General features: G+C 40.6%; 1 protein-coding gene across 2 annotated transcripts; it reads left to right on the forward strand.

Moving 5' to 3' along the window:
- Window positions 1–1949: 1949 nt before the first annotated feature.
- NTPCR (nucleoside-triphosphatase, cancer-related) lies at window positions 1950–15094 on the forward strand. 2 transcript variants are annotated; one of them, XM_081342948.1, is made up of 6 exons: window positions 1950–2174; window positions 5744–5906; window positions 7472–7568; window positions 9928–10137; window positions 12939–13014; window positions 14335–15094. In XM_081342948.1, exons 1-5 carry the CDS (start codon window positions 2141–2143, stop codon window positions 13005–13007), a joined length of 573 nt encoding a protein of 190 aa, XP_081199074.1. In that variant the 5' UTR covers window positions 1950–2140; the 3' UTR covers window positions 13008–13014; window positions 14335–15094. The 2 variants fall into 2 exon arrangements, with proteins under 2 accessions (XP_081199074.1, XP_081199073.1); XM_081342947.1 differs by lacking the exon at window positions 14335–15094 and having other exon boundaries at window positions 12939–14326.

Raw genomic sequence — 15094 nt, forward strand, 5'->3', positions numbered from 1 at the left:
CAGTAGTCAAAACATTTCTTGTCAGTTAGTTTTCTCAGAACTGATTACATTTAAATATCCAAAATATTTCATGTTTAAATCATCCCAATATTTTTACATTTCCCACATCATCAGAAAGAAAGAAAATACTATATTGCTTATAGATCACATTTCTCTTACTGTAAAACTCCTTCATTTCCAAGATTTAACTACTCTTTTAACCATATTTAGACAAATGTTTGGTCATATGATATTCCATCTGGTATGTCAAGTCATCTCTCTTAAATCTAGTTCTCACCTGTTCTTATTTAAGCTTAAGTTCCCTTCAGTATTCATAACGTTTCTTATCAGTTGTAATGTTATCCAAGTGGACTACAGTTGAATACCCAAAACATTTCATTCATTTAAATCATCTTGTTATTTTTTCTCATATCATAAAGCAATACTATACCACTTATAAATCACCTCTCTCTTACTATAGAACCCAGTAACAAGGTTGTGAAGTGAATTTGACTTCCCCATCATTTTGCCTGTCAGAAGGCTGAAAAAGGGGAATCACGTGACCCGGGGACTGTGTAACCGGTGAGATTTAAGGTGCTGGTTCATACCTATAAAGCCTTACATGGCTTAGTTCCGGGATATTTGCAGGACCGTCTGTTGCCAGGAACGACTGCCCACCGCCCTGTGCGCCCACACATGGAGGGCCTCCTCAGGGTGCTGTCGGCCAGACAATGTTGACTGGCGACCCCCAGGGGGAGGGCCTTCTCTGTGGGGGCACCTGCCCTTTGGAATCAATTCACCTTGGGAGCTCCGGTTGGCCCCGGATCTCCGGTCCTTTCGTCGCGACCTTAAAACATGGCTTTTTCAACAGGCCGACCTGGACTGATGGAAGGGAGGTTTTCTTAATTTTGTTTCATTGTGTTTTTAATTGGACTATTTATGGGATAATTTGATTTAATACCTTTTAATGTTTGTATTTTGTGTTTTTATCGTTGTTCGCCGCCCTGGGTCCTTTGGGAGATAGGGCGGCATACAAACCCCATAAATAAATAAATAAATAAATAAATAAATAAATAAATAAATAAATAAATAAATAAATAAATAAATAAATAAATAAACAAACAAACAAACAAACAAACAAACAAACAAACAAACAAACAAACAAACAAATAAGAGTCAGTTGCCAAGTGGCTGAAATTTGTGCCCATGGGGGGAGGGGGGATGCCGAAAGAGTCATAAGTGTGAAACATGGTGATAAGTCACTTTCTTTCAGTGCCTTTGTAACTTCAAACCGTCACTAAAAGAACTGTTTTGTAAGCCGAGGACTACCTTGTACTCCATCTGAAGCAGCGACCCCCCCCCCGACTCAAATGGCCTTGCGTGGCCCGCAGAACTCTGCGCTGGTCAGTCCCAAAAGAATGTAATCCCTGAGGAAGCGTGCAGGGCGCTTCGTCCTCCAGATGTCTGAAAAACAGACATGAGGACCCAGATTGTTGGGGGCAATAAGATGACTTTGTAATAATGACGCTTGGGGGGGGGAAGCCCTAATAAGCAGGCATATACATAGAATGAAGGCTACTGCTAAGCACATTGATTTGTGCTTAGAGTGTAAGCCACCTTGAGTCTTCGGAGAAGGGCGGGATATAAATGGGATTAAAATAAAAAAATTAAAAAATAAAAACAGGTCTCAATGAAGCAGCTAAGGCAGGGGTAGGCAACCTTGGCTCTTTGATGACTCGTGGACTTCAACTCCCAGAATTCCTGAACCAGCTGGCTCAGGAATTCTGGGAGTTGAAGTCCACGAGTCATCAAAGAGCCAAGGTCACCTACCCCCTAGGCCAGGGGTAGGCAACCTCGGCTCTTTTATGACTCATGGACTTCAACTCCCAGAATTCCTGAGTCAGCATAGCTGACTCAGGAATTCTGGGAGTTGAAGTCCACGAGTCATCAAAGAGCCAAGGTTACCTACCCCCTGGGCTAAGGATTGCAAAAGGAAAAAGCAAGAAAGGCTGGCCCAAAATAAAACAAGCCAGCTGCACCGCGCGGCTTTTCTTCTCCGCCCCCAAGTGGCTGGAGGAAGAGGAAAAAAGAAAAAAAAAGGCCCAGGGCCGCTAGCTTCTCCCCCGCCCAGCGCAGGGCTCTCTGTGGCCGTCTGGCCAAGATGGCCACGCACGTTTTCCTCACGGGACCCCCAGGTAATCCTCTCTCCGCCTAGCGAGAACGCAGGGAAGAGCGGGCAAGGTCACGGCCGCCAGCGAGGAAGAGCTCGCGGGAGGAGCTGGGATGAAAACGAGGCCTTCCCGGGCCGCCGGGAAATCAGGCTTTGCTTCGGCGCGCGGCCGGCCATGTCCCGTGCAGGAGCAAGGCGCCGAAGAGCCGGCAAAGCAGATTTGCAGATTCTACCTCGCTTTCGCAACGCCTTATTTCCGGCTGTGGGTGGGTGGAGAGAAAGAGGGAGGTTTTCTTCCGAGTAAATTTATGTTTCGGAGGGATCAGTTTGCCCTTTTGCATTCGGTGGGTCTTTGCTCCCGGTACAATTGCGAGCCACACCAATTCCGAGCTCCTCTTGCAGATCAGACCGCGGAGTTGCGCCCAACTTATGGTCCCCGGATGGAAACACAGTGGGGCTTATTTTTGGAATGAAAGATATTTACAGGGCGGGGCCCACAGCGCGGTTTCTTATTAGTTATTTGCAGGTCACTTGTCCCTGGATTCCTGAAAAGTCTTAAATTGTAAACTATAGAAACAGTCGTCTAGATATATTGATAGGATTATACAGGAGGACAGCAGTTTGGTTTGGGGTGGAGTGGAGTGGAGATTATATTAATAATAAGTGCAAGCTTTTATGGGGTATTGTTCTGTAGGAAGTGGAAGTTAAAATGAAATCCCTTTTTAATTGCCTTTAGAGAGGGTCTTAACAGAGATAGCAGCCACAAAATTCTCCAGCAGGTGTTGTATTTCTGTGGATGACCTTCAGAAATTGATGCATGGGAATGCTTGGCCAAAATGGCAGTGAATTTCTCTTCAGTATGTTGTAACTCAGTTCATTGCTTGCAGGGAGGCTCAAATGTGACAATGGGTCTTCTGTTCCCAGTATTAACTACCATACATATCATTGTTGCAAAGGTGGAATGCTCCTCCCCCTCCAATAATATTTACTTACTTTACTTTTATTAGATTTGTATACCGCCCTTCTCCCGAAGGACTCAGGGTGGTTAACAGGGCATATATAAATAACAATACAAAAATTAAACAGGAATTAAACAAATGCCCAATTAAAAATTACAATAACAATAAAAGACCCATTAAAAACCCTAACGTTCCCCATCAGGCCAGGCCAGCTAGTTCAAATAAGTGGGTCTTCAGACCGCGCCGGAAGGAGCGAAGGTCCGATGCCATCCGGAGCTCAACCGGCAGTTGGTTCCATAGCGCTGGAGCGCCCACAGAGAAGGCCCTCCCCCTGGGGGCCACCAGTCGACATTCCGTGACCGGAGGCACCCTGAGGAGGCCCTCTCTGTGGGAACGCACAGGGTGGAGGGGAGTTGACGCCGGCAGCAGGTGGTCCTTGAGGTACCCCAGACCCATGCCATGTAAGGACTTGAAGATCATAACTAAAACCTTGAATCTCACCCGGAAGACAACTGGTAACCAATGTAGCTCGCGGAGCAAAGGTGTAACATGGGAGTACCGGCAAACTCCCAAGACAACTCTCGCGGCCGCATTCTGTACCAGTTGGAGCCTCCGAGTGGTCTTCAAGGGAAGCCCCATGTAAAGAGCATTGCAGTAGTCCAGGCGAGAGGTCACGAGCGCATGAGTGACCGTACACAGGGCATCCCGGTCCAGATAGGGCCGCAACTGGCGAACCTGGGCGAAAGCCCCCCTAGTCACGGCTACTATATGGTCTTCCAGAGTAAGCCGTGAATCTAGGAGGACTCCCAAGTTGCGAGCCCTATCCACGGGGGGTAAGGACTCACCCCCCATAAGAAGAGGTGGAATATTTTGAATGTCCCGGGATGCCGGAATGCACAGCCACTCAGTCTTGTCAGGATCTTCCACCTTCTTATGTATGTATTTAATATTTTAATGTGCAAATTGCTATTCCTGAGTATCTTGTAACCTGGAACAAGTATATTTTGACACAAGAGTTAAAGTGTTAGACTAGAGCTAAGGAGGCTTCTTCTATTCAAATCCATCTTTACTAGAAGAGTTTGGACTAGCTATTCTTCCCCATCATCTACTTCACGAGGTTATGCACCAATGAAATAGAGAGAGGGTCCCTTTGTATTTATCCTTGCTTTGAGGTCCTGGAAAAAGGTAGGATTAAAAAAAACCAGGAAAGGAATAAATCAGGACACATTTGTGAATAAACAGGGAAAGATAATATAATTATTCCAATTACACTTATTTGCTTGGCTCCTATAAACTAGGGGTTTGGCCTCTTCAAGACACATTGTACCTGCAGAGCCTCAGATGTGAACTCTGCTCTAACGACTCTGCCTATTTTTTTCCTTGGGAAAAATAAGGGGTGACAATGGCATTTGCTGTACAGCAAACACAACTGCTGTTCTCCATAGAATTGTAGAGGAAAAGTGCTTTTCTCTTGAGTTGACAAGTTCACTCCCACTTCACATTCCTGCATGGGCAAGTTACTATCTCGAAGCTGAGGTTCTTTTTAAGTCTGCTGCCTGGTATTGTCTGGTACACTGGCTGATAAAGAATCAAATCAAGTCTGGTCTGAGTAGAGTAAGGGATTAAGATAAAGGGACTAGAAGGGTCTTAATATTTCCCTGAAAAAGGAGCATTTTGGAGAGGGATTTAGAGGGAACAAAGAACAAGGCCCATGGAGAAATTTTGTGGACCATTCCGGTAATAAGAACTAAAGTTTTCAGATCTGGCCTGCAAGATGTCAACAAAAAGATACCGAAAAGTCTAGTTCTTCGCTGCAATCAACTGGTCATCTTGAGTTTTACAGAACAAATCTGGTAGCCCTAAATAGTACTACTTATGGAAAAGTAGTGGAGGCATTCCATAGAGACTTGAGAGTTGTAAAACAACATGAACAATATCACAGTATTGGAAGTTTCGAGATTTATGTGATTACTTAAAGTTTGTAGGCTTTGGTGTAAGAGCAAAGTGTTTGTTTAAGATCAGGAGACATTATGAAGCTAGCAAAAGGAGTGGTAGAATTTAATAACAATGAGATAAATAATTTTGAGAGGAGAAAACCAGTTAGATCCTCTACTCTGTGACTGCCTCCGTATGATATGTCTGATCCCTTTCTCTGATAAACCATTCACCTCCATCAATGAAAGCACACAAGTCAGGATAACTGAGTAATATTGCCTTTTTCTAGTTGGTGGCTTTCATTCCTTTTCCCACTAACTCAAGAGAAGGAATGTTTGTAAAGAGTCAATTTTTGCAGTGTTTGTACTTCAGATGGAGGAAACTTTGATTACCCCAATAAGCTGTTTGGACAGTAGTTCAAAAATCGTAAGGACTATAATCAACCCTCTTATAATTAAGTAATTGGGACAGGTGGCCCAATTTTCTTGTTCGCATGTCATACTGCCCCCAACACATTTAACAGTGTTATGTGAATGGGGTGTGTATTTTTGGCATTAGGAGAGCAAACAATTTACAGTATAAATGCCCACACTGTATTAGCCAGGTAGAAAAAAGGAGTCAAACAGTCCTAAAATAATATTTGCTTTGTTTTATATAAATACTATTTAAAGTGAGGCTAAACAAGATGATTTTGCTGTAGGAATTGGAAAAACAACATTGATACGGAAAGCTGCTGAAATTTTGAAATCATCTGGTATCCCCATTGATGGATTTTACACTGAGGAAGTGAGAGAAGGTGGCCGGAGAACAGGGTTTGATGTTGTCACTCTGAATGGAAGAAGAGGAATTTTATCTAGAGTTGGGTAATGAACTTTTAAAATATATTTTCTGGCACTTTAAAAAAAAACCTCAATGAAATGCTTATGTAAGGTCATTGTGGTTCACAAGCACGAAGAGCAGAAATTTCCAAAATGGCAGATGAGATTGTAAAATTACCATGTGGTGACTATTAGGCTAATGCCAAGGCATGTTGGTCTTAACTGGTAAGAAATTAACCCATAAATCCATACTGTGCCTGGCTGAGGAATTCTGGGAGTTGAAGTCCACAAGTCATAAAAGGGCCAAGTTTGAAGACCCCTGCTGTAAGCTTTTGTGAAAGTAGGAGGGACATGTTTAGCACCACCCCATAAAATGTGCAATGTTGATGGCTGAAGAAATTAGCAAAATAATCTCAATTAAAAATTATGTTACATTTTTAGAACATTTGAAAGGACAGTGGGCAGTCTCCACTCTGGTCTGTCACAGGGCTTTTCAACCACTGGTACGGGTACCACCTGTGGTACATTGGCACCTGGCAGGTGGTACGCAACCATCCTAGAAAAGTGGTAGCGGGGAGGGGAATCAGCTGAACTGGAGGCAGCACCGCACAACCCTAAACGAGAGATGGCTGGAGCTGCAGGGCTATCAGGGCTCAGGAAGCGCCAGGCTCCATCTGGAGCTCTGAGCTGATCCTGGTGGTTCTGCTAAGCCCTGAGGAAGCACCAATCAGCTGGAAAGCAGCACTGATCCTGGCACTTCTGCTGAGCCTAGAAGAAGCGCCAATCAGCTGGAATGTTGCAGCATCTCCAGGGTCTTGTGATTTACATTCAGATGCTTGGCAACTGATTCATATTTATGACGGTCACAGTGTCCCAAGGTCATGTGAAGTGACCAAAACCTGCTGCAACCACCCAGCATATGGGGGGAAGAACAACCAAACACCCCCACCCCTGCTGCCAATCTTGAACAGAAATGCTCACAACTATGAAAACCTCGCACAGGAGGAAGAGCGCTGCTGGGTGGGCAGGCAGGTGTCTTGCTCAGCTGTGGCTTGGGGGGCATTTTTTTCCGTGCCGCTGTAATTTAATAATAATTAATTTTCAAACAGTCACTAAGCGAACTGTTGTAAGTCGAGGACTACCTGTACTTCATCACTTTTTTTTCCTTTTTGGGGGGGGGTCATCATGTTTTTGACACCTTGCTAGGCGACTAGTGGTACTTGGATGTTGCCATATCCTAAAAGTGGTACAATGAGTGAAAAGGTTGAAAAGCCCTGGTCTATCACCTCAAGGCCATTATGTCTCTGAATACCATTTGCTCCTTCAAACTGCTTTTTGGGGCTCTGTTTTTATGTTTTATTTATTAGGTAGATTGGGATGTACTTAGGAAAGATGAGGAAACATTAGAAGGAAAAGAGGCATGGCAAGAAGGCTCTAATACTAACATAATTAAAACCACATATGTAAACATATCCCGTGTTGTTTTATTATGTATTTTCCCCCTGAAGATCATTACTGTGTTTTGAAATATATAAGACATTTGATTTGCTGAGAGTTTTGATTGGCTATAGTTAGGTAAATATTCAGCTGTATGTATTTTCTTTATGTAGCTCTGGTCATTCAGCAGCAAGGCATGAATATCGTGTTGGACAATATGTTGTAGATCTAGCTTCGTTTGAACAGTTGGCTCTTCCTTTGTTGAGAAACGTAAGTTACATAGTAGAACTATGTTGTTTTTTTTTAAATAATATATGCGTTTTCATAATGCATAGGCTGTGTTTTATGGTGCTTTAAATGTGCATGTAAAAAGTGGGGGTTCTCAAAATACTGTGATCGTGCTTATTTTTTAAATAGCATATTGTATCGTGTAAGTGTTCATTTCACACATTTGTGGAAGTTTCTTCACTGACAGAAGAATTTTGTGATCATGAATTTAAAGACTTGCAAGTAAACATGTTTATTTCTTTGTATCGCTCATGGTAATGCAAGAGACATAGCAAGGTAGACTCATGAGTAAGATACATTACAAAAAACAAGCGACAATATGGTCCTTTGCTAGCCCTTAGCAGCTGATGTTTCCAATGTAGGTTTACAAATATTGATGCAAATAGTATTTCAGCTATATAGTTTACGGTCTTATCATAGATAAATACTTTAAATGTAGTCAGACTACCTCCAAATTATTGGAACCTCAATTGTGAACATCTCTTGATAATATATAAGAAATTGAATCCAGCTTGGTAAAACTTTGATAATTTTGGCTGTATTTGAAAAGCAAAACAGCATTGGTTTTGGTTCACATTTGGGTGGGAAACTCTAAGAAAGTTCTACAGAAATGACCTAAATGGAGAAGTTGAAAAAAGTCCCAGAATGCAGCAGTGACAAACTTCTTCTATCTTGTTGGAAAGAAAAAAAACAAGGTTATCTTCATCAGGTCACTCAGAATGAGGTAGAGTTGTCTTAAAAGTGTCAGCCCTTCAAGGCAAGTCAGTTCAAGAAAGAGACACCACAGGAACTGCTGAAACTCTTTTGTTGTAGGGAAAAAGAACAGAATTATGAAAGCCTGGTAAAATTTCCCTCCACTTATACCAGAATCAAAGCTTTGAGCCTTTTTCTCATGCTTCCTCCTTTTTCAGGCTTATATTATTGTTTACATTCTCTTTTCATATCTTTTATCAGTTGTGTTAATAGTTCTTGCATTCCTTCATTAACGTTGGCTTTACATATAGAGAGGGATATATACATAGAGGGGAACACTTCAGCCAGGTGTAAAACCAACTGATTTTCCATTAGTTTTTGCCTAAAAGGATTAGGGGGACATGATAATTGTCTTCCAATACTTGAGGAGGGGCTGTCACAGAAGAGTGGGACAACCTATTCTCCAAAGCACCAGAGGGTAGGACGAGAAGTAATTTAATTTAATTTAATTTAATTTAATAATATTTGTATACCGCCCTTCTCCCTGAGGACTCAGGGCGGTTCACAGGGCAGAATAAAATACTAAATACAAACGTTAAAAAGAGATTAAATAGTTGCCCATATTAAAACAGTTAAAATAGAATTCTAAACCACCAAGTTAAAAACTAAACCACCAAAAATAAAAAACCCCACCAATCCCCATCAGGCTAGGCCGGCTTGTACAAACAGAAAGGTCTTGAGATCGCGACGAAAGGAGCGAAGATCGGGCGCCATCCGGAGCTCTACCGGTAGCTGGTTCCACAGCTCCGGAGCGCCCACAGAGAAGGATCTCCCCCTGGGGGCCACCAATCGACATTCTCTGATCGGTGGCACCCTGAGGAGGCCCTCTCTGTGGATGGAAGCTTGTTAAAGAGAGATCCAACCTAAAAATAAGGAGAATTTTTCTGAGAGTGAGAACAATTAGTGGAATAGCTTGCCTCTGAAATTGTGAAGACTCCACCACTGAGGCTTTCAAAAATAGACTGGACAACCATTTGACCGAGATAATATAAGGTCTCCAACCTTGAGCAGGGGGTTGAACTAGAAGATCTCCAAGGTACCTTCCAACCCTATAATTCTATGTTTTCATGTTTTTTTAAAAAAATAATAATAATAGACACTTACAGAGATAGGAGTGAGGAACCTGTGGTCTCCAGGTGTTGAAGAACAGCCCCTCCAAAAATTGCTTACCAATGTGCCTAATAAGTAGAACTGCAGGGCTTGTGGTTCTGTAACATACAAAGAGCCACTAATACACACCTTAGACACAGAGGCAAGTGTAAATTTTGAATATGGAACTTGGTCATTATACAGCCCTTTTATTGGGCTGATGGTCTTTCACAGTGTATGACTATAGTGTAAAATGTTTTTGTAAGAAACAGTTATCTTGAATTATTTTTACTCTAGAGGTCAGAGTAGATAACCTGATGTTTTGTCCTGCAGCTCTCACTGAAAACTTTCTCTTTTGCCCTGCTGCCTCTGAGCTGGAGCCCAAAGATCAGGAGGCATCAGATAATGTATCCCTCATATAAACTTTGATTTAAGTCATGTAAAAATATTTTGCATTTTGCCACTGAGTGTTTTTATACTATACGTATCTTCCTCATAGACGGATTTTGACAGCAGTGCAATGAAAAAGGTATGCATAATTGATGAGATTGGTAAAATGGAGCTCTTCAGCCAGACATTTATTCAAGCTGTCCAACAAATTTTGAATGGATCCAGGACTGTGATACTTGGAACAATCCCAGTGCCTAAAGGAAAGCCTTTGAGACTTGTGGAAGAGATCAGAAATAGAAAAGAGGTGAAACTCTTCAGTGTAAGTCACAGACAGATCCACTGAGAAAGTCTGTTTTTATTGGCATGCAATGGTCTGACATCTTATTTAGCATTTGTTTGGAACAATTCCCTTTGAAAAAACAGGTGGTCACTTCTACTGGAAATAAAGCTGATTCTGTGGTGGATTTCTTTTAGCTTTTATGTTTGGGCTTCAGCTGCACCCGTCCTCAGCTATGAAGCTTAAAGTATATCCCATTCACTTCCCCTTTACATATAACATATAAAGAAGTCAAAATGTTTATTTTAAATGGCTGCAAATAGATGCTTTCGTTGAGCAATCCATTTTCAAAAGTCTAAACACAATTTTTCTCTGTGAGATGCTTCTAAATGTGGGACTGTAAAATGTGACTTCATAAATTTCCCAGATAAACAGCAGTAGTGTATTGTGACAAGCTGAGGAGAGGGATAACAAATGCATTATAGAGAATATGGAAAAAAAATGTTATAGGCATTCCATTATCACTAATACTCTTTAACAGTAGTAATGCTAAAGCCTAGTGCTAATAATGGGTTTCATACATGTATATGTCATTGTGTTATACCTGTTATTTGCAATATTAATACTACTAACATTGGAAATTCAGTTACAACACTAAAAGCATATGTTAGATCTCAAATATCTGGAAAATACAAAACACAACTTCAGTGGCCATTCCAGTGATTTTGACAGAAATAAAATTGTCTTGCCTCACATTTATCTGAACTGAATCTGAGGTAAAGGTAGTGAATTTAATATTTAGTAACTGTTGTGATTCAGGGTCAGCCTGTGGGTTCGGCAGTTGGGTCAGACGACTCAGAGGAGGAGGGGGGTGTTGAAGACCTTGCTGAGGGGGTTGAAGATCTTGCTGATGAGAGCCCTCAGCCAGGCCCCTCCCACCTGGTCACGACGGAGACCCAGCTGTGTGAGCCTGACAACGTGGATGAAGATGACCCACAGCTGGCCCTGTTCAAGGACGCCCGACGCAGGAGGCAGTCAATCAGGAGTAAACAGAGGAAGGCAATGGGGCACCTCAGAAGGAGGCAGAGAGAAGCCACGCCCTGAACTGTATAAAAGGGGAATGTGTGGGAGGGCTGGTTTGCTGAAGGCAACCGCTTGATTAGTTCCTGTTTCATAGCTCCTGTTTCATGGTTGGTGTCTTGTTTTGCTCTGTTTTATCTTAATAAATTTGGCAGGCTTAATTCCAGCCTCTTGCCGTTTGTAAAGGGGTTGTCCCTGACTTTTCTGCAGGGCCGGTAGCAGGCTGGTACAGAACAGTAACATTGCTTATTCTTGTGAATTTTTAACTAAGTTCCATAGGTAATGAATTATTGACAAAGCTTGCATATGACTCCATGAGTGTCCTGGAGAATCTCTGCTGCCTGCAACACTGGAGTGCTGGTTATTGAGAGCTGTATACAACAAAATTTCATTTTGATGTATGCCGATTGGTGTACATTCAAAATGACAGTAAAGTTTTTGTTGTTGCTGTTGTGGTTATTATTAAAACCTCTATTGGAGGAAAAGAGAAGTGTAATGAAAAAGCCTGTGTGTGCTTTGAAAATGGTTCAGAAGATCATAGCGCCTCCCTGCTGTTCATTAAAGTAACAACACCTTTTATTCCCCAGGCTCAAGTCTTCAGTTGAGTATTTAATTTTACTTTCATAGTGATACCTGTTTTCAGGATCATGCAGAAGGGTGCTAGGGCCTTGCTTTTCAGTCTCCAAGGCACTTAACTACAAATTATTGTTGAAATAGTCCTAGTAAAGGATACACCTTTTAACCTCTTTTTTCAATCTTTTCCTAAGGGATAGGGGAGGAAAATGCTCTTGGGAGCCAGCACCAGGCCTTAGCAGCTGAAGTTGTTAGGTTTTCATGGCATGTTCTATTTTATAACTTTTTATTACATTATTATTTCATAGTGCTGTTTTGTGTTGAGAGCCATTTTCACTCTTGGTCAACTTAAGTCAGTCTCATGTTTCTTTATTTCTAGCTCCTAGAACAAAATGTCGCATCCTTTTAAATGAAATCTCATCAAACCAGAAAAACCAGACATAAAATCAATGCAGGAAAATGCCTAAGATATTCTTGATTCATTTAGGTCAATTTATTTTGATACAAGCTTCAAGGACTATAGATTTAAAGTCCCATTTCTTTTTTCCCGCTTCAGTCCTTCTTTTTCTTAAATACCCCACAAAAACAATGACCTGAGTGAGTCCAAAGGCTGATTCCCTCGCCCATCTCGATGATTCCTCCCCCATTTGTCTAATTTAACTCCTACTAACTTAGCTCCAGCATTCTTGGAATACTAGCCCTTATTACTTTCAGTGTATCTAAATATCTTGGCTACAAATTGTTTCACACTTTGGAAAAAAATTGGGGGGGACAAGTTCTTTTCAGAGCCCTACTTTTATAATAAAAGCATGACATCCAGTATATAAATCTTGTATACTTTTTCTATTTTAATGATATGCCATCTATTCCCCTGCATGCCTGTATATTTTCACATCTGCAGTACTATGTGCAACCTACTTAATCTGCATGGGTTCTTTATCAGTAGAAAGCAAGTAATTTTAGGGGGGAAAATCAGAATCCAGAATTCCATCCTAATATGGTAACAAAGGAATTCTTATAATTAAAAACAATAACAACCATCTGATAGCTGGACAATTCTTAGCTTGTTCTTGTTCTAAAAAGTCTTCATAAATATTTCCACTTTCTAAGCCTTGCATTTTGGCTACTTTAAATAAGTGAAGACTGATATTCCATATTTTATGTGTATTCTGTTTTTTTTAAAATTTTAGATTACGAGGGAGAATCGAGATGACATTTTGCAAGAAGTTGTGACAGCTGTGGAGAGCTGCCTAAAATGAGATGTTTGTCTTCACATCCCATCTTCTGCTGTTTACAGTTTGACGTTATTTTCATTAATATCTACAGCTTAATTTACTTGGAATAAGCTGGTGTAGATGTTCTTGCTTCACATTTGTTTTCTGAGGTGGTTTTCTGAAACAGGGTTAATTTGTTCAGGAAAATAAATGCACACACAAACACAGCTACGCATTCACCAAAGTAATGATTGGCTTCATCATAATACTGAGAATCCAGCCTTTAAATTGATTGTTACCTTATTTTAATTGATGTTAATAGTGAAAATATTTGAACAATAGGCTGTGGCTCAGTCTATCTCCAATCAGATACTTTTTTCTCTTAACTTATAGCACTACATTGTAGAAGAGGGCTTTCCCATGTTGTAAAGACTTGCTAGACTCTTCCACTCTCTTTGGAACACATTTCAGGAATGCCACAAATAAAAAAAAAGGCAGCCATGGAGAACTAGAACAAGAGGCATATTTCTCCAATGCCAATGAATTTTCTTTACTTTGAAAAATTCAAAGGTCTTTAGAAATTTGTCAATAGCTAAAGCATTTTGATTACCAGTTACTAGCATTTACACAGTTTAAAAAATACTTTTCACTGGCGTTTAGGGATCTCAGGAATCAAACATTAAACTGGAGAGTTTGATTTGCCTCTGAAAATAAAAGTTAAAGACGACTAGAAGACTGTAAACAAGGCTTACGTGTAATCTTGTGCTATTTTGGGGTTATACTTAAAAAAATGATTTTAAGATGTTGGTGAAATCAGATTTTCCAAAATCTCTTTATCCCTTCAATTGTTTGTTCATTCAGCTCTTAACTGCTAAACATTTATCAAATACTTTCTAGCTATTTATTTCTATATGGAGAATATTTCTCTTGTGAATAATTTTGACTTGATCAACCAAGTTAACTTGTGTTTAGTAACACGTAACATTTTTTATTCCCTTTGCACCTTTTTCTGTTAATAAATAAGCTATAAATTACTGTGACACAACATGCATCCCACAAGACCTCTGAATGGTGTTCAGGCAAATTGTTTATCATTTAATCAGTTTAGCATATCATGAAAGCTTAAATTCTCAGCCAGGTGCACATGTTTTCATACGCTGCAATGTTGGTTTTTTTGGCGCCAGCAAAAAAATGTAAAGATACTCAGCCAATTTTCTTCGGGAATGTGAAATGTAACATATGTTCAATTAAAGCATTCCTTAGTCAAAGGAATGTAGAGTCGCACATTGTTTTCAAAGCTATTTATTTAGATAGCAGATGTAGTTAGTCTAGATAACAAAAATCCATTAGGTGAACTTTTTCTTCCATGAAGCTACAGCTGAGATCCCTAAACCTTTTTGAACCCTGAATATTTGGAAATGTGAGAACTTCTGTTCGCACCACTACAGATGTCTGCTATGGGGAGCTGCATAGTTACAGAAGGCAAGAAGCTTCGCAAAGAAACTTACACTACACTAAAGTGCTAATCTGTTTTATGCTATCAAGCCCAACCTTTCATTTCACTGTAAGAAGTCTGGAGAAGCTTTTCTAAATATGCATACAGAAATTAAGTTCCCAGGCTTGCCTTATAATATATAGTATCTCTTTCTCTTCCTCCCCCCCCCCACTTTATACATGTGTGTGTATACACACAAATATCCATCCATCCATCCTATAAGCAACATAGAGAAGATATATGAAATGGTTGCTCCCTTTTCAGTCTCAAACCTATTAGGCAGGAACCTCTCAATTGTCCTCTATAATTAATTTTTTTTTTTTACTCTGGGCCCCATAAGGAGAGAAGGAAGAAATAGAGCCATTGCCTGGCTTTCTGGCCAACCAAGTAAATATAAAAGATTGAATTTCTTGGTGCCTGTGGAAATAAAAGCCCGGCTGTACTGGTAGCAACTGTCTTGCTGCAATTATTACGGAGTTTTTGCCCGTCAAGAGTAAAGTTTCTGAGTCCCTATATCTTAAAAGAAGTGTCAGAAAGTCATGGGTTTATTTTCTCTCATCCTCTTATACGAGGAGGAGAGTTCATACTCATTGCAAGTGGTCACTTGTCATAAAGAAATGTCTTGTAAGGCTGTGAC

The sequence above is a fragment of the Vipera berus genome (genome assembly GCF_964194415.1).
Source record: "Vipera berus genome assembly, chromosome: 1".
NCBI lineage: Eukaryota > Metazoa > Chordata > Lepidosauria > Squamata > Viperidae > Vipera > Vipera berus.

Bases quoted from the DNA above. Each gene is read 5' to 3' on its own strand.
- NTPCR (XM_081342948.1), top strand. From the start codon at position 2,141: ATGGCCACGCACGTTTTCCTCACGGGACCCCCAG. The intron at 7,569-9,927 runs GTAAGTTACATA...TCTTCCTCATAG, and splicing joins CTCTTCCTTTGTTGAGAAAC to ACGGATTTTGACAGCAGTGC. The intron at 10,138-12,938 runs GTAAGTCACAGA...TTAAAATTTTAG, and splicing joins AAGAGGTGAAACTCTTCAGT to ATTACGAGGGAGAATCGAGA.